Source organism: Oryx dammah, unplaced genomic scaffold (assembly GCF_014754425.2).
Source record: "Oryx dammah isolate SB20612 unplaced genomic scaffold, SCBI_Odam_1.1 HiC_scaffold_27, whole genome shotgun sequence".
In the NCBI taxonomy this organism is placed as follows: domain Eukaryota; kingdom Metazoa; phylum Chordata; class Mammalia; order Artiodactyla; family Bovidae; genus Oryx; species Oryx dammah.
In genome coordinates this window covers 64,147,745-64,174,218 of record NW_024070211.1, presented here as the reverse complement: position 1 = coordinate 64,174,218, position 26,474 = coordinate 64,147,745, and the positions used below count along the sequence as shown (strand labels likewise).

The following is a 26,474-nucleotide window of genomic DNA, read 5'->3' as shown; positions in this document are numbered from 1 at the left end:
TGCATTGTTGGCGGCATTAAGGTTACTCAAGTGAACTGACCTATGTGGTCTAATAAATGCCTGCTATATTATTAGCATTTAATTATAGAGAATTTCAAACATACACAAAAACACAATGTAATGTACTGAACACTGTGTTGCATACTCAGCCCTGGCATTGGCCATCACTTTTCCTTTATACGACTACCTACTCTCCTCATATTTGAAGCAAACCCTGGATACCATATCATTTTGTCTATATGTATTTCAGTATGTTTCTCTAAAAGATAAGGAGTGTTTTTCCTTCTAAACAAAACTGTATTACCATTATCACACCAAATTATAATTAACAATAATTCTCTAATATTAGCAATAGCCAGTATTCAAATTTCCAGTTGTTTCATACTAATCATGTCTTCTCAAATTTTAGAATAGCTTTATATAATTCACATACCATAAAATTCACCTTTATAACAAATGTGCAGTTCACTGGTTTGTAGTATATCATGGTGTTTGGCAACCATCATTGCTATCTAGTTTTAGCACATTTTCATCACTCCAAAAAAGGTTCCCTGTACCCATTTTTCCTAGTATCTTCCCCAGCCTTCCCCAACCTAGTCCTAGGCAACTATTAATCTACTTTCTATTTCCATAAGTTTGCCTATTCTGGACCATTCATGTGAATGGAGTCATATAATTTGCTCTTTTATAATTGGTTTCTTTTAATTAGCATAACATTAAAAGGATATACATTCTGTAGTATAATCAGTACTTCATTCCTTTTGCACTGAATAGATACATATTCTTCTGTATTGTTTCCACTTTTTCACTATTGTGAATAATGATACCATAAGCATTTGTATATATGTTTTTTTGTGTGGAAATGTTTTCATTTCTCTTGGATATATACTCAGGAGTGAAATTGCTGAGTCATGTGAGGAACTGTTCAAAGCAGATGTACCATTTTGCAGTCCCCTGGCAGTATGGGAGCGTTCCATTTTCTCTATATCATTGTCATTGCTTGTCATTATCTTTTTTTAATTTTAGCCATCCTGCTAAATATAAAGTGGTATCTTATTGTGGTTTTGATTTGCATTTCTTTAATAAGTAATGATTCATGTGGTCATTTATCTGTGTATCTTTGTTCAAGAAATATCCAAGTCTTTTGCCTGTTCTGCAATTTGGGTTTTTGTTTTATCATTGAATTGTTAAAGAGTTTGTTATATTTTCTAAATAAAGTGTCTTATAGATCTGTGATTTGCAAGTGTTTTATACTGATCTTTCACTTTCTTGATTAATTTGAAGTGCAAATTTTTAAAATTTTGATTAAGTCTAATTTTCTTTTTAATCACATATACTTTTGGTGTCATAGCTAAGAAATCACAGCCTAATTTAAAGTCACAAATATTTATCCCTCCCTTTTCTTCCACGAGTTTTACAGTTTAGGTCTCACATTTAGGTGTCTGATACATTTTGAGTTAATATTTACATATGGTTTGAGGTAGCGTTCTAACTTGATTCTTCTCTGTATGGACCTCCAGTTGTCTCCGCCCAATTTGTTGAAAAAACTATTCTTTCCTCACGAATTGTTTCTGGGTCGCTTGTCAAAAATCAGTTGACCACAAATACAAGTGTTTATTTCTGGAGTTTCAGTTGTAGTCCATTGATTTTTATGTCTGTTCTTATGTTAATACCACACTGTCTTGAATACTAAAAATTTATAATAAATTTTGAAGTCAGGAAATCTGTATCTTGCAACTTTGTTTTTTTCAAGACTGTTTTGGCTATTCTAGGTCCCTTGGATTTCCATATGAGCATTAGAAATAGTTTGTCCTCTCTTCAAAAAAAGCAAGATAGGGATTGCATTAAATGTATAGATCATTTTGCAGAGTGTTGCCATTTAATAACAATCCATGTTCAGAAGCATGAACACAAAATGTCTTTCCATTTATGTATGTTTTCACTGATTTTCTTCAGCAGTATTTTATAGTTTTCAATGTGCAAATCTTGTACTTCTTTTTGTTAAATGTATTCTTAAGTTTTTAAATCTTTTTGGTCATATTGTAAGTGGACTTGTCTTCTTAATTTTGTTTTAGGATTATGCATTGCTTAAATATAGAAATAAGCTGGTTTTGTATATAGACCATGTAGCCTGCGGCCTTGCTGAAATCACTTATTAACTCAATTTTTTGTATGTGTGAAAATAGATTCCTTAAGATTCTCTCTATATAAAATTGTGTCATTTGCAAATATAGTTTAGTTCTTCCTTTCCAATATAGGTATGGTTTTCTTTTTATCTCATTTCATATCTTCTCTTCATCTTGCCCAAGTGCCCCGGCAAGAACCTCCAGTATAGTGTTAAGTAGAAGTGATGAAACTAGACATCGTTGTCTTGTTCCTGACCTTAGAAGACAGCTTTCTGTTTTCTACCACGAAGTATCAAGATTTTTCATTAAATGTTTTTTTATCAAATTGAGAAGTTTCCCTCTCATTAGTTTATTGAGTGGTCTCATGACAAAAAAGGTATTCAGTTTTGTCAAATGCTTTTTCTGTATCTGTCGAGATGATCATGTGGTTTGTGTCTTACTCTATTAATATAGTGTATTAGATTGATTAATTTTTAAATGTTAAACTTACCTTGCATTCCTGAGCTAAATCTTACTTAGACATGGTATATAATTCTCTTTATGTGTTGCTTGACTTGATTTGCTAGTATTTTCTTGGGGTTTTTATATCCATATCCATACATAATAGATTTATTTTTAATTGTTGTAAAATACAGAACACAAAATTTACCATCTTGACCATTTTTAAATGTACAATTCAGTAGTGTTAAGTATATTCACACTGTTGTATAACCAATCACTAAAACTTCTTCATCTTGAAAAACTAAAACTCTGTACCCATTAAACTATGACTGTCCATTTTCCTCTTTTCCAGTCCCTTGGCAGCCATCATTCTATTTTCTGTTTCTGTGAATATGACTGCTCTGGATATATCATATACATGGAATCGTACATATATGATTTTGTGATTGGTTTATTTCACTGAGCATAATATTCTCAAGGCTCATCCATGTTGTGAGGCAGAATTTCCTTTCTTTTTAAAGCTGAAAAATACTTCATAGTATGTGTATACCACATTTTGCTTATCGTTTTATCCAATATTGGACATTTGGTTTATTTTCACCTTTTGTTGTTGTTCAGTTGCTAAATCATGTCCAACTTTTGTAACCCCATGGACTGCAGCACGCCAGGCTCCCCTGTCCTTCACTATCTCCCAGAATTTGCTCAAACTCATGTCTATTGAGTTAGTAATGCTACTTTTAGGTTTTGTTGCCTAATGTTGCTGTGAGCATGAATGTCTCATGAATGTGAGCATGAGTGTCTTTTAGACACTGCTTTCAATCTTTTAAGATATATACCCAGAAGTCAAATTGCTGGATCATATCATACATAATAAGTTTTTTATTTTGTTCTTACAGTTTGTATAAAGTCAAGATTCAAATATGGTCCACATATTTTGATTGGTCTGTGTCTCCTAAACCTCTTTTAATCTGTATCTTCTTCCTACCTCTCTCTCTCTCTTTTTTATTATGGCTGCACTGAGTCTTTGTTGCTTTTGTGCAGGCTTTCTCTAGTTGTGGCGAGCTGGGGCTACTCGTTGGTGCAGTGAGTGAGCTTCTCATTGCAGTGACTTCTTGTTGGGGAGCACAGGCTTTAGGCGCTCTGCCTTCAGTAGTTGCAGCACGTGGGCTCTGGAGTGCAGGCTCAGTAGTTGTGGTGCACTGACTTAGTTGCTCTGCATGTGAAACCTTCCTGGACCAGGGATCAAACACCTGTTCCCTGCATTGACAGGAGGATTCTTATCCACTGTGCCACCAGAGAAGTCCAATCTCTCTTCTTTATCTTGCAGTTTATTTGATGAGCAAACCAGGATGTTTGTGCTGCATTTTCCCATAGTCTAGGTTTTGCTGGTTGCATTCTAGGTGGAACAGGTGGTGTTCTCTGTCCTATCTGGTAAATGGATCTGTAGCCTATAGCACCTTCAGTGGTGTTACGTTCTTCCTTCCAGAGGCACATGATGTGTCTGCCTTCCTTCTGTGATGATAGCTGCCTTGGGTGATCAGTGTCTGCATCATTTATCCATTTGGCTTGCAAAATGATGATATTCTATTATTCCTTTTTTTATTTATTAGTTGGAATACTTCTTTAAAAGAGAAACTTCTCATCTGCTGTTTGGTTAACTGGTGATACAGTCTGCATAGGAAAGACAAGATAAATACTTGATGCTTTCCCTTTACTTACAAGTTTTTAATGTAATGAATTGGTTCTTTGGCCTCTCCTAGTGGTGACCACTTACTTTTGTTTGTTTTGGTATTGTTTTGAATTCATGTACTTAAACATGTGTGATATGTTACAACCCATTGCAATTATTTTTCTTAAATATGCATAATTTATTCCATTTTTGGTTCCTGGGAGACGGTTCATTCTAGCTCCTGAGCCTTTATGTCAAGAGCTAGGGACTTTGATAGCTTATTTGCTATCAGTATAGATGTCCAGCTTGTACATTTCTTGTCCCAGACTTAGCATTAGTAATTTCTCCATAAAGTTCTGGTCCTTTTTATTGGGGAGTTATTTTAGGGACTACCTTCTGAGGGATTTTTATTGCTGTTGGTTAAGTGTCAGTATGTGTCTCTGAAAATCTTCGGTTGCCAGAAGAGGGAAAACAAACTTATCACGAGTTAATACTGGTGCTTCCACTATAGATTCAGACCACAGTGTTTTCACTTACCATTTTCTACTTAACATCTTTGTCCCTTTTCTTCTTTAACAAGAGTGCAGGTTCTCCATGGTACTGGAAATGCTTGGAGAAGGCAATGGCAACCCACTCCAGTACTCTTGCCTGGAAAATCCCATGGACAGAGGAGCCTGGTAGGCTGCAGTCCATGGAGTCGCTAAGAGTCGGACACGACTGAGCAACTTCACTTTCACTTTTCACTTTCATGCATTGGAGAAGGAAATGGCAACCCACTCCAGTGTTCTTGCCTGGAGAATCACAGGGATGGAGGAGCCTGGTGGGCTGCCATCTATGGGGTCACACAGAGTTGGACACGACTGAAGTGACTTAGCAGCAGCAGCATGTCACAAGTACTCATTTGTTTTATTACACAATACCCAACAAAGTCTCAGAATAACAAAGCTAACACCACAAACAGTGTGATTACCAAAAAGAATTTTCAATTCTTTTCCAGTTATTTTGTTTTGGAATATATATTCTACAAAAGATCTGTAGTCAAATTACTGTTTCAAAGTCCTTCGAAATAGCTCCTTTCTGTGTGGTTATGCCATCAACTAGATACATACGTGGATATGTTTTGTATTTTCAGTTTATAGAGGCTTTTAAAATTCATGTTCTAATTTTGGAGTGTCTTTACATGATTCCAAAGTGAAATTTATGAAAGAAGGAAGTATATTCTATAAAGTCTAATCTCTTATCTCTCTCCTTCACCCTGTTGACTCCTTTCCTTATAGCAAGCCATTAAAAAAAAAAAAAAGATTTATCCTTCCTTCTCTGTTTTCTTACACATTGAGTTAGGTACATATTTATATCCCTGTCCCATTTCTCTTATAAAGATAATATATGCACTTTTCTCTGTCTTGCCTTTTTTTACTTAGCAAAATATCCTAGAATCATTCTATAATATTCTGTAGACTCTTCCTTTTCTCTCCATTTCATAGTACCCACTTTGAGAATGTACCTGATTACTGACCCAGCCCTTTACTGATGACAATTTGAATTGCTTCTACTTTTTTGTTTTTATAAATCTGCAGTGAATAGCCTCATTTATGAATAAATATTTTCAATTTCTTTTTCTAGTTTATCTTTTGGATAGAGTCCTAGAAGTGGGACTGCTGGGTCAATAGATAAATTAATGTAATTTTGTTAGATATTGCCAAGTGTTCACCCATAGGGCTTGTAGTATTGTACATTCTTATTAGCAGTGTATGAATGAGTTTTGCCAACAAAATATGTTGTCAAACTTTTTTTGCCAGTCTTAGTGAAAAATTATGTATCCGTGCAGTTTTACTTTGTATTTCTTGTATAAGCAAGCCAGGTGAGATGTTTATCTTTTTTGTTTGTTTATTTTCTAGTCTTTCTGATCAATTCTGTTTTTTATATTTTATTTTTCAGAGTCAATACAGATTTGTATGTGAAGCTATCTTGAAAGTTTATGAAGAAGGATTTGTTAAACCTTTAACGACGTCATCAAATAAATAAGAAAGCAAAGGTCTGAGAAATGTTTTGGAAATTGCTTTCCATTTTATAGTCACTGTGCCATAACACTGCTCACAGGAAATGGCATCTAAACAGACAAAAAAGAAGAAGAACTAAAAAAACTGAAAACTTCAGCACTGTTGCACTTTATGTTTTAAAGAAAAAGTCACTCTCTCAAAATCTATAATTCATGTGTTTGAAGACTATTTCATTCTTTGCTCCAAACAAATAGTGAATAACTGAGTATGTTCAGGGTAATTTATGACATCTTGTGGTGGTGCCATGCCGTCCCCTTCTGGTAGAATTGCCACAAACAAGGCTCAGAATTCTCAGCATCTCTGTTGTATACCTGTATCTTGAAAGCAAAAAGCATTCAACATCAGGAGTCCGCTCTGGTGTCTCCAGTGATTCGTGTTCTTACTATACTGATGACCAGATGTTACTTTTTAAATGTTAGCAATATCATTCTCAATATTAGCCAATACACTGCCTATGGATGCAGCACATCTTCCCCTACACTCCCCCCCGTAGAGACCTGCTGTTTGGAAGAAGAAAGTGGAATTTGCTTTTCCCAGGAAATGCTGCACATTGTCCATTTACCAGCATCTTATAGAAAGTATAAATATGAATCTACAAATTTTCTTGAATTTAACAATGTAACTTACATTTATCATAAGGTTGGCTTATTCCAAATCATGTGATTTCACATACTTGATGTAAAGGAATGCATGCATTGTGTCTTAACCCCTTAAGTGCCTTGCGACGTCTTTGTATGTCTAATGAAAAGGCACTCCTTTGACCCTACTAGGAGGTATGTATGTATATTGTACATTTACAGTTTTATGCATTTTGAATCAGTTCACCATTTTTAAAATGGCTTCTCGTATTGAGAGTTATGCAGTCAAAGGAGGGTAATGAAATTCTGTTTCTTACTCAATTCCTGTATTTTGCCACAAGAAGCCAAGATAATTTGTGACCTACTGAGTGAGTGCTCTGCTGCTACGGAATTATTCAAAACCTGCACATTCCTTTCCTGAGGGACAGGGGTTACAGTTTAGCAGCTGAAGTTAAAAGATGCTTTATTCTTCAAATTTCATATTTATTTTACCCCTACCTTTAAAAATGGCACCTAATATACACTTTGAAGTTAAACATATGAATAAGCTAAAGTTAAAGCAGCTAATTGTGACTTGTTTCTATCACTAACTAAATTACCCCTTTTTAGCATTCATTTCAGTTCTTGTCAAGCTTTGTTCACACTGGTCTGTTGATTGGGATACTACAAACAAGGTATAAAACATTATTGAGTTATTTCTAAATGTAATCCCTCAACAGCTAAGATGAGGACTTTCTTGTCATTTTGTGTACAATTAAATTACTCCAATTTATATATACTTGTTAAGTTATAAGCATGTTAATATGGAGAGTTTTGATTGTCCAGCCTGATGGAGGACCTGATAAGAGTGTGTATATTATCCTCTTCAGGTTTTTTCGTTGCTTTTTTCTTTTTAAGTCCTCAGAGAGATAGAACTTTAAAATTATCCAGTTTTAATATAAGTGGGAATTTTCTCAGCTATTGAAATGTTACATTACAAATTACTTTATATGGATTATGGTTAAAATAGATTCATTTACTAGTGGTTTCTGAATATTTCTGTATAGTCTTGATAAAATTTACAGTTGAATGGTAGATATTTTGGAACGTCATTTAGTGTGAGCGGGAAAACGTACATTGTAAAATCTTTGGTATAATCTAAATGATGTTATTTCAAATGTTAAAAATCCATAATAGTAAATCTTAGGAAGTTAAGTCCTAAACATTAATAGCCAAAATACCAAATACCTTGTTATATTAAAATATTTTACTTTTTTTAAAAGAGAAAAGTAAGCATAACCTTTATTTCAAAGTGAAATTCTTGTATCTATTTCTGAATTTCACAGTCAAGACAGTATAAGATAGCAAATAGCTACACAGTCTTATTTGAACATTCCATTCTTTGCCAACAGATAGGTGTGATTTAGACAGCTGTATGACATCATGGTAAGGTGAAATGTGAAAAAAGTAAAATGTTGGGAGTCTACATAATTAGTAACTGTTTTGGCAGTAGTTTTTTACCTGAATTAAAAAGAAAACCTATCCAACTATATGGACAGAATATGACAACCATAGACAAAGAGGTAAAGTTGTATAGATGTAAGCAGATCATAGTGTCGTGTTTTTTGACTTAGGGTTACATTTACACTTTGGAAAGTAACTGATCATTTATTGGCAATGAGCACTGCTGCCTTTGTAAATCATTAATGCCAGTTTTTAAATGATAATATATTAAAAATTTTAAATTACCTTTAAATTTCTCATATATGGATTTTTCTTCTGGGAGCTACACCCTGTCAGTATTTTTATGTACAGAAAATATCCTTTTTCAAAGACATATTTATTAGGGTCTTAAACTTAAATTATCCCTACAGCTTTTTAAAGTAAACATTGCTAGTTATGATTCCCTGTTCATCTAAGAAATAAGAGTTTATGCCTGATATTTTTTGGCCATGCGTTGGGATCTTTGTTTCCCAACCAGGGATCGAGCCCATATGCATGGCAGTGAAAGAGCCAAGTCCTAACCACTGGAATTCCATGGGACTCCCTGCCTGGGAATGTTTTTGATCTGTTCATAAATCTAAGTAGAGTTCTAGGAATAATCCCAGTTTTTGTACACTTAGTAGTTCTAGGTTCCATTCATATCAGTGTAATAGTATGTGACAAAAATGCCAAATTCCTTGTATCTAAACTACTCCCCTCTCCAGCAGCCAACCCTACCTCCCCCAAACAACCCACACGTGCAAGAAATCAATGTTGCTATTCTCACAACTGGAAATAGGTACTGGTGAGTCAAAGGACTTTTGTAAATGCTAAGAATGTTTGTAAAAAACCTTGCCTCTGATTCAGGATGGTTTTACCATGTTCTTTTTAGGTGTTGTGTTGACCAGCTGACTTGTGTCAGCACTGTGTACACAGGTTGAGGAATATTCTGGAATAGACTGCATTCATAAGAACACTTAGTATTTATTAAATCAATGCATAATTCAAAATAAAGGCAAAATAAATAGCATAAGAATTCACTTCCTTTGTACAGCCTGCTGGCACAAGTAGGAGGGTAGAAAGGGTTGACCGTGTTGATTAAGAGTAAAGAGAAAATTTATATATAAAAACTGACTTCGAGTGTATCAAAATACGTTAAGCCATTATGACAGTTGCTTGAAGGTTTCAAGTACTAGTATATACACATAGAGATGTTTTATGTGATTATGCATTTGTGTGTTTCACCAAGGCTGATACTAACAGGGGTAAAGGATTATGTTAACTATGGGAGTTGTTTATAATCTGTTGGCAAGTGATTAACCAGGTCTAATCAGCTATTTGAACAAAAGTCTCCCGTCTCCACTAGAAGTACCACAACCTGAAAGCTGAAAGAAACTTTAAAGATTTTATCAAGGCTCACCTTCTGTTACTATAGGTAACTTGTGAATATCATAAATTCTTGTGAAGTTTAGTCTATTTCAGCTCAAGAATTATACTCAGGCAGTATTTTTACTTAATTTAGAAAACAAGTAGGCTTTAAAAAGCAATCTAATTAGGGCTCCCCTCTGTCTGCTTGTCATGCTTCCCTGATTAAACAATAGCTTTTGTCAAGTATTTGGGCTGATGTACATGCAGTGTGAAAACATTCAAAAATGCAAATTAGAAGACTGATTTTTAAAAGCACTTGAAACATAGAATGAAGATTTCGAATATGTCCAGTTAAATAATTTATGTTCATAATATGAACATGTAGAATTAAAGCGTTTATATTTGTTTTATAATCTTAAATCAGGAAGGAAGAAGGAAATAAGGATTTTTAACAATGTTCTGTGTAATATCTGTGTTTTGAATATTTAAAGATATTCTGATGGTAAGGTTGCCAAAGTAGTTTTGAATTCATAAAAATTATTTATACCACAATAATGTGGGATATGTTTACACCTCTTTTATTTTGTAGTAATTATTTTATAGTTCTGATCAATTTGCATTTAAGTCATTTACATTAAGGTAAATATTTGTTAGAACAAATACCTTTTAATAATACAAGAGAAAGTTAAATTGTGCCACAACTTCTGTGTGTAAACGGCCACATCAACAAAGTAACTGCTTTATATTAATACAGCTTATTGCTTCTCATGTTTGCTTCAGCTAGCCAACCACAGTTTCTGCAACTATTTTTTTTTCCTGGTGTTTCCTCTAAGTAAAATACCTATGCTTTTAAAACCCATTGGATTAATTTTATCAAGTATCAGAATTACTGATCTGTTGGCAAAGTTTTATTGGTGTCTCAGTGTGATCACAACACAGCTTGTAGCAACTGTTTTATAAAGTTTTTAGAGAATTGTATAGCTCCAAAGGAATTTGTATAATAGCAAAATTTATTTGAGGGCTAACTGCTAATAGGCAACTTCAGCAATTTTACAGAGAGCTCATGAAGTTAATCTCAAAATTGTACTTTTGGGGATTAACTTACTTTACAATATCTACAACTGTTTTCAACACAACGTTTTACTATACACAGACTTCATTTTTCTCAGTAACAATTCCTACAATAAGCCTTACAATGTTATCAAAAACAATCCCTATTTCAGTGAGAAATGACACATTTTATTTTTATAATCTGGGTGAAATTGTTGTGGGTAGACACCAAATAGTTGTTTCTGTTCCCATATCTAAATTTGCTGCTACTTATTTGTGTGTTTTTTCTACAGTTCATTGTTGATTTCTAAAGTTTTGTGGTCATTGTTATCTTTATTGTCATAATCTAAGCTGATTGGGCAGGCCAGGGGTACTGGGGTACAGTCCATCAATGCTGACTAGGCAGGGTTCAGTGAATAAATAAGTAAACCAGTTTTTGTTTTTGTTTTTTAATTTACAAAGTGAAAAGTATTAGCAATATTGCAAGTTTAAGACTATAGTTTTAGGAGGAGGTTCTAATGTGTTCCTAAAACCAGTACAAGAATGAAAATGTTTGAAAGCTTTGTTTTGCTCATAGAAAGTTTCAGTTAAACACTGTAGAATTTTCCTACCTATTGTTGTGTAAATGATATAGAAAATATTTTTCTATGGACAAAAGATTGAAACTGTTAACTTCTTTTGCTTTGTTCTTTAAAAAGGAAAGAAATGATATTTGTATGTCTTTCATGCTGTAAAGAAATGAATGTATCTTTCAAATGTTACTAGAATTAAGACTTGATCTTAAGGGTAAGGATATGCTTTGTTTTAAAAAAAGTTAGCAAGGAATTGGAAAGAAAGAGTGTTTCCCATTTCATTATACAAAATGCAATTTTAGAAGAAAATGTCACTTTCTTTATAAACAATGATCATTATTGAAGCATATTTCAATATTTCAAATACCTTCTTTTTCACTTTGCTTTGTGTTAGCTCTAGAACAGAAGTTTTCCAAAAAAATGTGTGCATACTGTTTTAAAGTATAAAATCATTAAATTGTAGACGTCTGGAGTGTGGGGGAGTATGTATGTGTAAGAGTAAGCATTCTGCTGCATGTGTTTACTGTGAAGGAAAGTTCTCAGGCTTCGTCACTGTCTCAGCTACAGATGAGGACAGCAGTCTGAGTATGTGACTTCGGTGAAGCCAGAAAACTGTGGCTAACACTCACCACAGTAAATCGGTGCAAAGGCCCTGACAGATAGTTTGTTTTTTATTCTCAGTATTTTGGACAGGTAAAACCACTGAGCCCAACTCTGACCTATAGCAGTGGTGTCTTATATGGCTGAGGGTTTATTAATTTAGCTGAACAGAAGACAAAAAAAAGCCCTACATTTTAAACCAACAGGCATGATTAATTTGTTCAACAATTTCTTTGAAAGGTAGTATTTATTATTCATCATGCACTGAGCTTGATTCATTAGAGTCTTTGTGATGTAATATTTTCCTTCATTAACTTTTGTTACAGTTGTTAAAAGATTAATATCAGGCCCCCTCAACCCTCAGTTTCCAAAATTTAGCAGATAATCTGATAATCTTAACTAAAATGTCACATTGCTACATGAAATTATCACCATGAAATTATTAAGGAGACTCAGCCCTACAATCTTAGGCCAAAATAGGTTCTGATTTGTGTTTTCCCTAAATTCACTGTAGGCACACTTGAACCCATTTTACCTGCTACTAAAAGAAGCTTCTTCATTTCTATTCCTGAATTGTGTTCCAGTTACTCATGCTTTCTTGTATCCAGTAGAGTAGGTCATATTTCATTGCTGAAATTGATTTTTTGAATTTCAAATAGCACTTTATTTCAAGCTTACTACTGACTTAATTTATACATTTAAAGATAAAATTTATCTTAGAGTCTTGTAAATATGGAAAAATATAACATTAGCACGTAGAGCTCATTAGCTTAGACCCACGTTTAAATGCTTTACAATGATCCCTTGATCATTTGATATTTAAAAGGTAACTTGTGTGATTTTAGCTTTGCCACTCTTCTGTAATTTATTTGGTACAATAAAGACTACCCAGTTGACAGTCTTGCTGGACTCAGTTCTCTCAGCTAGCTTCAGCCATATTTGGTTCACTAAAATCATTCTGCCTTGGTTCACTAAAATCATTCTGCTTTGCATTTTTGTACATTACATGATGAACACCTGGAATCCATTTGTTTTGTTTTGAGTTGTACTTAGGTGTTAAGTCAGTGCTTCACCACCAGTAAGTTGAAAGGGGCAAAGTTCTGACACTTTGTATACATGTTGAAGGGCAAGATTTAAGAGACTAAAAGTTTACATTAAGCTGTTTTCCTTTTCTGTCATTAGAGTATTAGTGCTTAGGCAAATAAAAACTGTCCAGCCTGGTGTTCCAACAGCATCAGGATGTTGCAGTTACATCCCATATTGTAATCTTTTAAATAAGAAAAGCTAGTCTTTATTTTCTACAGTGTAGGCTTAATTTTAGGACAGATAGTATATGATAGATTCATCAGTGATATTTTTAAGTAGTAGTTTTAAAAATAATATTTCTATGTAGAGACTGTTTCAATTTGGGATTTTTTTTTCTTGTAAGGTGCTATATGTAAATATGAAGGGCAAAAAGTCACCTAGTTAAAAGTCTAGTTAATTTTCTAATTAGATTATGATTTTACATTGTTTGCTGCCATTTCACGTTTGGTTGTACTGAACTAGTAGCTAAATGGGATTAGCCCCTTAACTTTTTAAATTCTCTTCCCTCATTTCACAAAAATACCTCTTTCCATATGGTTTCCCGTAATTAGGAGACAAAGAATCATATAGTTCATTTAAAATCTGTAAACTTGAATTTGGTCAACACTGGGTTATTTGAAATCATCACTATGCATTCTATGCATTTATCACTGCAGCTTATTGTGTGCTTGAAAGACCTTGTGGATTTGTCTTAATTTCCATGAAAAATTAGAATTCCTGCAATGAATTTTATATATAACAGCAAACAGGATAAAAATGTTGGTTTGCATTGAAACTGTTTAACCCTGAAAGCAATTTATGTGAAATGCAGTCATTATACGTATTTTCTTGGCCATAATTCATTTTGACTGAGAAATAGTTGTTCAGGTTCAACGTGAAAAAACTTCTAGCTGTGACTTTAAATTGTTCAATTGCAAAATAAAGATGTGCTTTAGTAATTTAAGTATAAGAGTTTTAAAGATTATTTTATGGGAGTTTTCATTGTTGGGCTTTTCAAACAATGGTTATTTTTATTATTGGGTGGTCATAGACTAGGAGAATGCTAAATGCAAATTTTATTTCTAGAATTACTGATGTAGTGGTTGTGTTTGTGGGTGAGTGCGTGAGTCAGGAACTAAAAGGGGTTTAGAAGATTAAAGCACGTCTGATGAGACGCTCCTTCTTCACTGGCCACTGCTGGGTTCCTCTCTTCTCCCAGCACTAGCCTCTCTGCTCTGGTATCCGTACCATAAGACCTTGTCAGTCAATGTAAATGACCTTTTTTTATGTGTCTGAAGCCCACTTGCCTCATATCTTCCCTAAGTACATTTGGGTATGCCATTTCTCATCTATAAAAAAATTTCTTGGAGAAAATTAACATTTAATTTTATATCTAGAAATAAAGTGAAAGTGTTAGTCACTCAGTGGTGTTTGACTCTGTGACTCCATGGACTGTAGCCCACCAGGCTCCTCTGTCCATGGTATTCTCCAGGCAAGAATACTGGAGTGGGGGTAGTCATTCCTTTCACCAGGGAACCTTCCTGATCCAGGGTTTTCCGCATTGCAGGCAGATTCTTTACTCTCTGAGCCACCGGGGCAAAAGTAAATGCCATGCCTCTGTTCTTACGTGCATGATACTAAAGCTTCAGATAGTATAATGAAGACCCATGAGGAGTTACGAAAGCCTCTGTCCCATACCTTTGCCAGGGGATCTTCCCAACGAAGGGCTCTCACCCGAGTCTCCTGCATTGCAGGTGGATTCTTTACCACTGAGCCACTGGGGAAGCCTGCCCCTAAGAATAGTCCCCCTCAAATCAACAGCAACCTCTGTTAATTTCTTGTCTTCTAACGGAAAATATTGCACAAGTATTTGTGTGTACATGTACATTTTGTTAAGGACAAAGGAATTGTACAGTATATTCTGCAGCTTACTTTTTCATCTTTAAAACATTTCCATATCAACACACTCAGGTCTACTTCATTCTTTTTAATCACTGCCTTGACTTCCATCATACAGATGGATATGCTATAGTTTAATTTCTTAATTTTTTTCTGGTTTATACTGTATGAACAATGCTGCAGTGAACATCTTCAGGCAAGTATTTTCATTAAAGATTTGCAAGTCTATGCATAAGGTAAGTTTCTAGCAGTAGGATCGTTAAGCCATTGGGCACCTGCATTTTTAAATGTTAATAATTGCTCTCAGAGAAGATTTTTTTAGCTTATGCTTCCACCAAACTTAGGAGAATGTCCATTTCCCCACATTCTAGTTAAGACTGATATCAAGCAATTTATTTGCTCATCTCATATGTGAATTATTATCTTATTTTGACCTACAGTTCACTCATAAACAGGTTGAATAGATTTTTGTATCTTTATTGATCTCTTTTATTTCTTATTCTCCAAATTCTGTATTGATATCCTTTGCTCACTTTTATATCAGGTTGTTTAATGTTTATTTATATGAGATGTTGGAAATAAATTAGTTATTTGACAGTCATATATGTTGCAAAACATTTTTCCTTACAGTGTTCTTTGACTTTATTTGGGTCTAGGGGAGGACATGATATTTGTAATACTTTAATAAACAAATGTATTAATCTGCTCCTTTATGACTTCTGAATTGTCATATACTTGCACAAAGCTTGCTCTAATTCCTACTAATATTCTGTCTGTGATGGAAGCTTTCTTAACTAGCATCCAAATACCCTACTCAGTATACTAGCACTCTGCTTTCTGCTCATGTTCTCCCCTTGCCACCGCTGACTGCTCTCAACTATGCCAGAGGTCTGCTAATTCTACCAATTCTGTTGGAAGCTTACTAAAATCAGTTCTGTCTATTTGCTAACCTACATATGCAAATACTTTATCTATATTATATCATTTAGAATTACCTGTTACCTAAGCCAATGAAGTGCATGTGAAAAGGGGTAGCGTTTTTCCAAAAGCTTCTTAAAGGTGTCACTGAAACTTTGTGAAAGCCTGAAAATTACTAAAAATTGGTATGAGCAAGACAGTTATAAGAGACTAAGGAAGCAACAGTTAGAACTAGACATGGAACAACAGACTGGTTCCAAATAGGAAAAGGAATATGTCAAGGCTGTATATTGTCACCCTGCTTATTTAGCTTATATGCAGAGTATATTATGAGAAATGCTGGACTGGAGGAAGCACAAGCTGGAATCAAAATTGCTGGGAGAAGTATCAATAACCTCAGATATGCAGATGACACCACCCTTATGGCAGAAAGTGAAGAAGAACTAAGGAGCCTCTTGATGAAAGTGAAAGTGGAGAGTGAAAAAGTTGGCTTAAAGCTCAACATTCAGAAAACTAAGATCATGGCATCCAGTCCCATCACTTCATGGCCAATAGACGGGGAAACTGGCTAACTTTATTTTTGGGGGCTCCAAAATCACTGCAGATGGTGATTGCAGCCATGAAATTAAAAGATGCTTACTCCTTGGAAGGAAAGTTATGACCAAACTAGACAGCATATTAAAAAGCAGAGATATTACTTTGTCAGCAAAAGGTCCATCTAGTCAAGGCTGTGGTTTTTCCAGTAGTCATGTATGGATGTGAGAGTTGGACTGTAAAGAAAGCTGAGCACCAAAGAATTGATGCTTTTGAACTGTGGTGTTGGAGAAGACTCTTAAGAGTCCCTTGGACTGCAAGGAGATCCAACCAGTCCATTCTAAAGGAGATCAGTCCTGGGTGTTCATTGGAAGGACTGATGTTGAAGCTGAAACTCCAGTACTTTGAGCATGTGATGCGAAGAGGTGACTCATTTGAAAAGACCCTGATGCTGGGAAGGATTGGGGGCAGGAGGAGAAGGGGACGACAGAGGAAGAGAAGGTTGGATGGCATCACTGACTCAATGGACATGGGTTTGGGTAGGCTCCGGCAGTTGGTGATGGACAGGGAGGCCTGGCGTGCTGCAGTCCATGGGGTCGCAAAGAGTCAGACATGACTGAGCAACTGAACTGGAATTGGAACAGAAAAAGATGATATACTTGGGATCTGTTTTTTGCAACAAAAACTAAGGGATTATAACTAGGTTCAAACATTAACATGTTTAAGAGCTGGGCCTGCACATAGCACTGTGCACATTAGTAGACTTCAAGATTCACAGAAATGGTGTCAGAACTTTTCAAAGCCCCCTCTGGACACCATACGGAAATGGCAACCAACTCCAGTATTCTTGCCTGGGAAATCCCATGGACAGAGGAGCCTGGCAGGCTAGATAGTCCATGTGGTTGCAAAGAGTCGGCCTAAATTGAGCAACGTTGAGCAACTAACATTTATTTAACTGGACATCTTATTCCCAGCTTTTCATTTTGAGCCATGAATTAGGTCAAAGAAAGTAACAGTTCTCTACAGGGTTTGAAGGAACTCTGACTCTGTTTTGCTCCCTCCAGTGGCCCTTTAGCTGCTGGTTTTAAGGCTGCAAAGGAACTGGGGAGAGAAGATGAGACTTGGGCTAGTCAAAATGCCATAAAACTCATTGCTCTTACCAAAATTCAGCTCTCTTTCTTGATAAACACCTCTGGATTGTTGCTTTGGTTAATATCCAGAGTTTTAAAAAAGTTAATTCTGACCATGTTTTATTGTTTGCTGTTTGCTATTCTGAAGGAGAGGATTTTCCAAGGTTCTACACTGTCAGTTTCATGGACTCTAGCCCATTACTTTCAGACTCCTTGTTTTTCAGCACATTCACCTGACTGTGTTCTGGTTGACTCTTGTCTGTTGCCAGGAATGGAATCCATCCTTTGAGAATAAAGATTTGCTATCACTGAGAAAACCAAGAAGCCTATGAAGTGGTTACTGCCTAAACAGCCAGCTTCACTTCCCAACACCCTCCCACTGCTTTCTGTGGCATTAATTGTGCTAAGAATGAGGTTCAGTGCCCCTAAAAGTCACATCTCCCACCTTTGTATTTGATCCTCAAAGCTATATTTGAGGATCTCCATTTTACAGGTGAGGGAATTAAAACACAATTTATTCTTTGTAAGTTAAGTAGCTAGTGAATGGAGGTGTCTGATTCTACAGCCAAAGTTAATATTCTCTGAGAAATTATTTTTTAAAAAATAGTACCAATTTATATGTTTGAAGTTGTTTGAACAGTCACTGTCGTAACTTTAACCTGACCTCGCATTCTAAATCAGTGTTTAGAAAATAAGTGTTTAAAATGGATGATTCTCTTTTTTTTCCTCCAAAATTAAACTTTTGTGTTTTTTACGAATTGGAGGTTAGCTGCTTTACAGTGTTCTGTTAGTTTCTGTGCGGGCGTGCTCAGTCACTGCAGTTGTGTCTGACCCTCTGCGACCTTATGGACTGTAGCCTGCCAGGCTCCTCTGTCCATGGGATTCTCCAGGCAAGAATACTGGAGTGGGTTGCCCTACCTTCCTCCAGGGGAACTTCCTGACCGAGGGATTGAACCCGTGTCTCCTGTATTGCAGGCAGTTTCTTTACTGCTGAGCTACCAGGGAAGCCCCTCTACTAGTTTCTGCTGAACTGCAAACAAAATCAGCCATATGTGTATATATAGCCCCCTCTTTGTCACCACAGCATTGCATGGAGTTCCCTGTGGTCTGTAGTAGCTTCTCATTAGTTATCCATTTTAAACAGACTATCAACAGTGTATATATGTAAGTCCCAGTCCTAATCTCCCAATTCATCCCACCCCTTCTTTCCTTCCTTGTTCTCTACATCTGTGTGTCTATTTCTGCTTTGCATATAGGTTCATCTGTACTACTTTCTAGATTCTAAATTTATGTGTTAATATATGATAATTTGTGTTTCTCAATTCTTTCAAAGGAATTTTGAGGTTTGGTTTACGTAAAATTAAATGAAATCCTCTTAGTTCCCTGGTGGCTCAGACGGTAAAGCATCTACAATGCGGGAGACCCGGGTTCGAGCCCTGGGTTGGGAAGATCCCTTGGAGAAGGAAATGGCAATCCACTCCAGTACTATTGCCTGGAAAATCCCATGGACAGAGGAGCCTGGCAGGCTGCAGTCTATGGGGTCGCAAAGAGTCAGACATGACTGAGTGACTTCACTTCACTTTCACTTCACTATGTATTAAAATAGGTATAGCATCACTGATTTTAAGATCTGAAAGAGACCTCAGGAAGCATGTGTCTTAATTACCTCGTTTTATAGATAACTGACACCAGGAAAGACAGGTAGGTGCCTGTCCTTGTGAAGTCAGGGCAGCATGGCCCGTGCTGCTCTTCCTGCTGTGTGATCTCCTAGTACCTTCGTGGGCTCTGTCACACAATAGTCACAGGTATGGGGTGGTCATCTAAGGGCTTCCTTATTCAATGTGTAGCCTGTGAATGGCCAGTGTCACCAACGGCCAGCTTGTGGGTAATGCAGGCTCTCAGGTCCCACCCCAGACATAAACCTTGTGACAAAATCTCCAGGGGACTCAGAGGCACAGTAACTTCTAGAAGCTCTGTGCCTTGGCTCCACCCCTTTTCTCTCAGTCTCATCCTGGTTTCACCACTAGGCAAATCTGAGGGGAAAATGCTTTCACTTCCGCCTCTCTGTTACTCAATATTATGAACTTGCCTGGAGCCATCCAGGGGTTTCTGAATTTTTTTCCCTAGCAGAATAAACAAGGCGTGTCTACCACCAGATCAGCAGTGTTCTGTTCCAGATAATTCTGAACAAAATGATGCATGAAATATGGATTCATGGCATATGAATGCTCAGGTTTATTGCCCTGAATCTCCAAAAGTATGGAAAAGCCTGACTGTGCTTTGGAGGGAGAAGTGATTTGACTTCAGTTTATTTTGCATGTCCCATCTCTGCACAGCTCTACCCCAACTCTCCCCATTCTTTTAAGGTGTGCTTCGTTTAGCCTGTGTGGCTAATACTTCAGTATGAATTAGTTTAAGATCTTACTCCTGCCAGGAATACTTGCAAAGAGAGGAAGGGAGAACTTGCAGACATGAGATTCTGGCTCAGGAGAGACTTAGCTGAGTAAAGGAAGCCATGCAAGTGCATGAATCCAGGCTACAGACCCTGCTACACTGCTGACCCCACCTCTGCCACTGGCAGTGCATAAGTACCTTTGTTCCTTGGACAGTAGCATTTACATTATATGTAGTGTTGTGTGCTTCTGAAAACATTTTCAGATAAGTTATTTTATGCCAGTCTCATAACTGCCCTGTTGGGAAGGTGGTATCAGCCTCATTTTACAGACTTAAAGTTACTTTGGATCTTTTAGCTTCTGAATTGAAGTCTAGACTCTGATGTATGCTAATGAAACTCTTAGTGGTATTTCCTGATGAGTTTTTGTGTTCTGTTTTTTCACTTACGTGCATTTTTGACTAGTTAGTGCTCCTCTGATCCAGTGTCTGGAAAACAAACTCTTCCTGATTTCCCCTGTCCAGTCAATCCTAAAGAAATCAACCCTGAATATTCATTGGAAGGACTGATGTTGAAGCTGAAGTTCCAATAATTTGGCCACCTGATGATAAGAGCCGACTCACTGGAAAGACCTTGATGCTCTGAAAAATTGAAGGCAGGAGGAGAAGGGGACGACAGAGGATGAGATGTTTGTATGGTATCACCAACTCAGTGGACATGAATTTGAGCAGGCTCTGGGAGATAGTGAAGGACAGAGAAGCCTGGCATGCTGCAGTCCATGGGGTCTGAAAGAGTTGGACACAACTGAGCAACTGAACAACAAACAACAAAAGGGTCTTTTCTTTCTTTCTTCCTTTCTTTCTCTTTCCTTCCTTTTTTTCATGGCTTAAAATAGCAACAGATATTTACTACTGCTCATAGTTTCTGCAGGACAGGAGGTAGGTGGTTCTGACTCAGTCACAGATACATATTGGTGGGGCCTTGTCACAGGAATGCTTGAGGGGCTGGAGCATGGCCCACCTACATGACTGGCAACTGGGTGCTGGCTGTTAGAGGGGGGACCTCAGTTCCTCTCCATCCAGGTGGCTACCTACGGCTTCTTGAGTATCTTCACATGGTGGCTGCTGGCCTCCAGAGTGAACAATTCAAGAGTCAAGGCAGACAGGACAGTGCCATTTATTGGAAGTCACACACTGACTTCTGAATTGTTCTACTAATCACCAAGGGTCTTTTCACAATGGAGGCTTTTGGAAGGCAGGGCCCCTTCAGCCTCCAGTAAGACTGACTCTCATTCTGGAATTCTCTCTGCTCAGGATGCCTCAGCATGAATGGCCCCACCAGTGTGAACCAGTTCAGCCAAATTGACTGAGAAAGTAAGGAGCTTGGAAATCAGGACAAAAGGAGAGGATTTTTTAGACTTGAGACCAATGTCCTCATTATTTAAAGGGCTGTGATGTGAAAGAGCAACTATCTTCTTGTGGGCAAAGGCAGATTTACCATGAAGATCATCAGGTTTAAGCTTTAGGGCTCCTGACTTGTATGGGCCCCTTCCAAGACCCTAATTCTCATTTTAAATCTTTAAATTTGTCTTATTTCACTTAAGCGCCCCCCCCCCGCCCCCCACAACTGTATGGTTTTCAGAACTAACAAAACCTGGATCCACTCCTTTCTGTGACTGCAGAGAGAAAACCAGGACCTAAAATACTGGTGGAAATCTAGGGTAAGGATGTTCATTCACTAGAGGAAAAATCTTTCCATGGCCAGGACCATTCCACCAAAAGTGGGTTATTCTAGTCGGCACTTTCAACACCTTGCCCACAGTCATTCTTCCTAATAACACCCTGTCTTGCCTGCTAATAGATCTTGGACTTTTTAAAGAAGCTGATAATGAGCCCTTAATCTCAGAGACAGCAGGTTCTTCCCTAAATCCAAAGTGTGAATTTTAATTGGTCTAAACCAATGATGGTATCCTTTTCTCCTGCTATTTCAGGCAGTTAATCCCATTCAATGAGACAGGGTGTGTTGGGACGTCCTTCCCTGAATTAAAGACACAGCTTTACTAGGAATTCCCTGGTGGTCCAGTGGTTAAGACTCAACGCTTTTACTCCTGTGGACCTGAGAGTTCAAGAAACTAAGATCCTGCAAATCATATGGTGCAATGCCCCCCCGCCCCCCCCAAAAAAGACAAGGCTACAGGAAGAGGAGATATTTTCCCCATTCCCTTTCATTTCTGAAACCTAGGAAGAAGAGCTGGAAACACAGCAGCCCTCCTGTGGTCAGTAGGCTAGAAGCATAAAAACCAGAATCAACATACTAAGGATGGCAGAATAGAAAAAGTAAGAGTTTGGATTCTATAGGACTGTTGACCTGAACCACTATAGGCAGCCAACTACCTTTAGATTACTTAGGTTAAAAAAAAAAATCATTTTTTTAAGCTCAGTTAATCGTGTTCTCTATTACTTGCAGCCAAGTGTATTTTTACTTAATTCAGCTTTGTTTAAGGAGACCGCATTCTCTATCTCAGGTAGGAGGCAGTTAGCGGGCTGCTGCTGCTGCTAAGTCGCTTCAGTCGTGTCCGACTCTGTGCGACCCCATAGATGGGTCCACCAGGCTCCCCTGTCCCTGAGATTCTCCAGGCAAGAACACTGGAGTGGGTTGCTATTTCCTTCTCCAATGCATGAAAGTGAAAAGTGAAAGGGAAGTCGCTCAGTCGTGTCCGAGTCTTAGTGACCCCATGGACTGCAGCCTACCAGGCTCCTCTGTCCATGGGATTTTCCAGGCAAGAGTACTGGAGTGGGTTGCCATTGCCTCCTCTGAGTTAGCGGGCTAATTCACCACAAAACAGGAATGTTGCAGAGGGTATCTATGATTGAAGAGGGGATTTGGTGAGGGGATGAATTGTTACAGGGAATAATCTTTCATGATCAGAGCACACCCTCCTATGACTTAGGTCCTTAGGTTTCATCCACCAAGATTTCATATTTCTTTCAACCTATAACAATCTTTCTCAGCCTATTTCTCTCACCCCAACCCCACCCTTGATGTGCATGCTGTATGCTAAATTGCTTCATTTATGTCTGATTCTTTGCAGCCCCATGGACTGTAGCCCACCAGGCTCCTCCGTCCATGGGATTCTCCAGGCAAGGATACTGGAGTGGGTTGCCATGCCCTCCTCCAGGGGATCTTCCCGACTCAGGGATTGAACCTGAGTCTCTTATGTCTCCTGCATTGGCAGGCAGGTTCTTTACCACTAGCGCCACCTGGGAAGCCCACCACCTTTGACAGGAGACAGCAAAAAGGATAAAGCAGAAGGGGAGAAGAGGACCCTTTCTCTAAACTAGTGTGCTAGGCAACAATTTAGGACAATGAAGCAGGTTTATAAATATTGACAGAAATGTTTCCATTGTTGATCAGTAAACAGAAAAAGTACAATACAGCTTTCACCTGTATGAACACTGATAATGCTTGGGTAGAGATAGCCCTGATAGACTGAGTGGATGGCACTCAAGACCAAACAGTTTTCAAACAGTGTAATCTAATTCCTGGGTCTCAGGAAAGCTTTCCATGGGGTACATAGCCCAGATAGTTTTTAATAGAAACTTTTTACTATGGAAAAAAATGGAAACCTGTACATAAAATGACAGAATATTTTAATGATTATATCACCCAGCTTCATGCCCTGGCCCTTTTTGGTTTCATCTGTACATGACCGCTTCCCTCCCCCAATGATACATCATTGTCATCATTTTTTTTTTTAAGTATAGTTAATTTACAGTGTTGTGTTGATTCCTGCTGTACAGGGTAATGACTCAGTTATATATATATTCTTTTTATTGAGCTAAAATTCAAAGATCACTTATTGATGAAGCTATTTTTTAAAAGTAGAGAAAGAAAGCTTCTCTACTTTAATACTGTAAATGCAAACAGTTTTTCTTGGGCTCCAAAATCACTGTGGACAGTGACTGCAGCCATGAAATTCAAAGATGCCTGCTCCTTGAAGAAAAGATATGACAAACCCTGACAGCATACTAAAAAGCAGAGACATCACATTGCCAACAAGGGTCATATAGTCAAAGCTATGGTTTTTCCAGTAGTCACGTACAGATGTGAGAGTTGAACCATCAAGAAGGCTGAACACCAAAGAATTGATGCTTTCAAATTGTGGTGTTGGAGAAGACTCTTGAGAGTCCCTTGGACAGCAAAGAGATCAAACCAGTTAATCCTAAGAAAATTAACCTTGAATATTCATTGGAAGGACTGAAGCTGAAGCTCCAATACTTTGGCCATCTGATGTGAAGAGCCAACTCATTGGAAAAGACCCTGGTGCTGGGAAAGATTGAGGGGAAGAAGAGAAGGGGTCAACAGAGGATGAGATGGTTGGATGGCATCTCCAACTGAATGGACATGAGTCCCAGCAAACTCTGGGAGATAGTGAAGGAAAGGGAAACCTGGTGTGCAGTTCATGGGGTTGCAAAGAGTTGGACATGACAGAGCAACTGAACAACAATAACAACTTTAATACTATTAGGAAAAAAAAAATAGAGGTGGAATCTTGTTCCTATCACTGAAACTGCCTTCTGACATGCTTCACCCAATAACAGAGAACAGAAGTGACTTTGTGTGATTCTGGGTGTTGCCCTTAGTAGGTCTTGGAGCTTCAGTTTTCACTCTGAGGGGCCCAAGTCATTTCAAGTACCCTGCTGGAGATCCCAAGACAACCCAGTTGCTCCTAAGAGCCACCCCAGCTGAGATGCCACGCAGATGAGTGAAGCCCTTTGGGCAACTCCAGTTCCTGTTGAATTGCCCCAGCCCACAACACAGAGGGCAGAAGCCAGCTGTTTTACCAAGCCCAGCTGTTCAGATTTGGGGCGGTGCCAAAGCCTAGGAAGAGCCCTTCTTCCAGCCAGCAGGTCCTCCACTGAACCCCTCGATGCTCTGCCCAAGGTCTGGGGGCCCCTTCAGCTCAGTTCTGTCTTGTCTGACTTGCCTCTGTCCCAGGGCTCTTCCCTCTGCCCCTACCCCTAGCCACCCTGCTTACCGAGCAGGCCATGCAGGGGCGCACCTTCACCTCCTTCAGGCCCTCACTCCAAGACTTTCCTTTTTCCCTACCAGTCTGTGTAAGATCACCAGCCCTCCCTCTGTCCCAGCTTCTAGTTTTCTCTGTGTCATTTAGCAATGCCTAACTCTAGAGCCAGACATCCTGGAATGTGAAGTCAAGTGGGTCTTAGAGAGCATCACTACCAACAAAGCTAGTGGAGGTGATGGCATTCCAGTTGAGCTATTTCAAATCCTGAAAGATGATGCTGTGAAAGTGCTGCACTCAATATGCCAGCAAATTTGGAAAACTCAGCAGTGGCCACAGGACTGGAAAAGGTCAGTTTTCATTCCAATCCCAAAGAAAGGCAATGCCAAAGAATGCTCAAACTACCGCACAATTGCACTCATCTCACATGCTAGTAAAGTAATGCTCAAAATTCTCCAAGCCAGGCTTCAGCAATACGTCAACCATGAACTTCCTGATGTTCAAGCTGCTTTTAGAAAAGGCAGAGGAACCAGAGATCAAATTGCCAACATCTGCTGGATCATGGAAAAAGCAAGAGAGTTACAGAAAAACATCTATTTCTGCTTTATTGACTATGCCAAAGCCTTTGACTGTGTGGATCACAAGAAACTGTGGAAAATTCTGAAAGAGATGGAAATACCAGACCACCTGACCCGCCTCTTGAGAAATCTGTATGCAGGTCAGGAAGCAACAGTTAGAACTGGACATGGAACAACAGACTGGTTCCAAATAGGAAAAGGAGTACCTCAAGGCTGTATATTGTCACCCTGCTTATTTAACTTATATGCAGAGTACATCAGGAGAAACACTGGACTGGAAGAAACACAAGCTGGAATCAAGATTGCCAGGAGAAATCTCAATCACCTCAGATATGCAGATGACACCACCCTTATGGCAGAAAGTGAAGAGGAACTAAAAAACCTCTTGATGAAAGTGAAAGTGGAGAGTGAAAAAGTTGGCTTAAAGCTCAACATTCAGAAAACGAAGATCATGGCATCTGGTCCCATCACTTCATGGGAAATAGATGGGGAAACAGTGGAAACAGTGTCAGACTTTATTTTGGGCTCCAAAATCACTGTAGATGGTGACTGCAGCCATGAAATTAAAAGACACTTACTCCTTGGAAGAAAAGTTATGACCAACCTAGATAGCATATTCAAAAGCAGAGACATTACTTTGCCAACTAAGGTCCGTCTAGTCAAGGCTATGGTTTTTCCTGTGGTCATGTATGCATGTGAGAGTTGGACTGTGAAGGCTGAGCGCTGAAGAATTGATGCTTTTGAACTGTGGTGTTGGAGAAGACTCTTGAGAGTCCGTTGGACTGCAAGAAGATCCAACCAGTCCATTCTGAAGGAGATCAGCCCTGGGATTTCTTTGGAAGGAATGATGCTAAAGCTGAAACTCCAGTACTTTGGCCACCTCATGCGAAGAGTTGACTCATTGGAAAAAACTTTGATGCTGGCAGGGATTGGGGGCAGGAGGAGAAGGGGACGACAGAGGATGAGATGGCTGGATGGCATCACAGACTCGATGGACGAGAGTTTGAGTG

The 26,474-nt window shown here is 38.1% G+C and overlaps 1 protein-coding gene across 2 annotated transcripts in view; it reads left to right on the top strand.

Annotated features, from left to right (window-relative positions):
* PTPN4 (protein tyrosine phosphatase non-receptor type 4) overlaps positions 1-13,954 on the top strand; it is a 194,246-nt gene extending 180,292 nt beyond the window's left edge. For both annotated transcript variants that reach the window (XM_040228963.1, XM_040228962.1), the window contains exon 27: positions 6,175-13,954. In XM_040228963.1, coding sequence (XP_040084897.1) covers positions 6,175-6,261 — 87 coding nt within the window. In that variant the 3' untranslated portion in view covers positions 6,262-13,954. The remainder of the gene's footprint in view (positions 1-6,174) is intronic.
* The last annotated feature ends 12,520 nt before the right edge of the window (positions 13,955-26,474 follow it).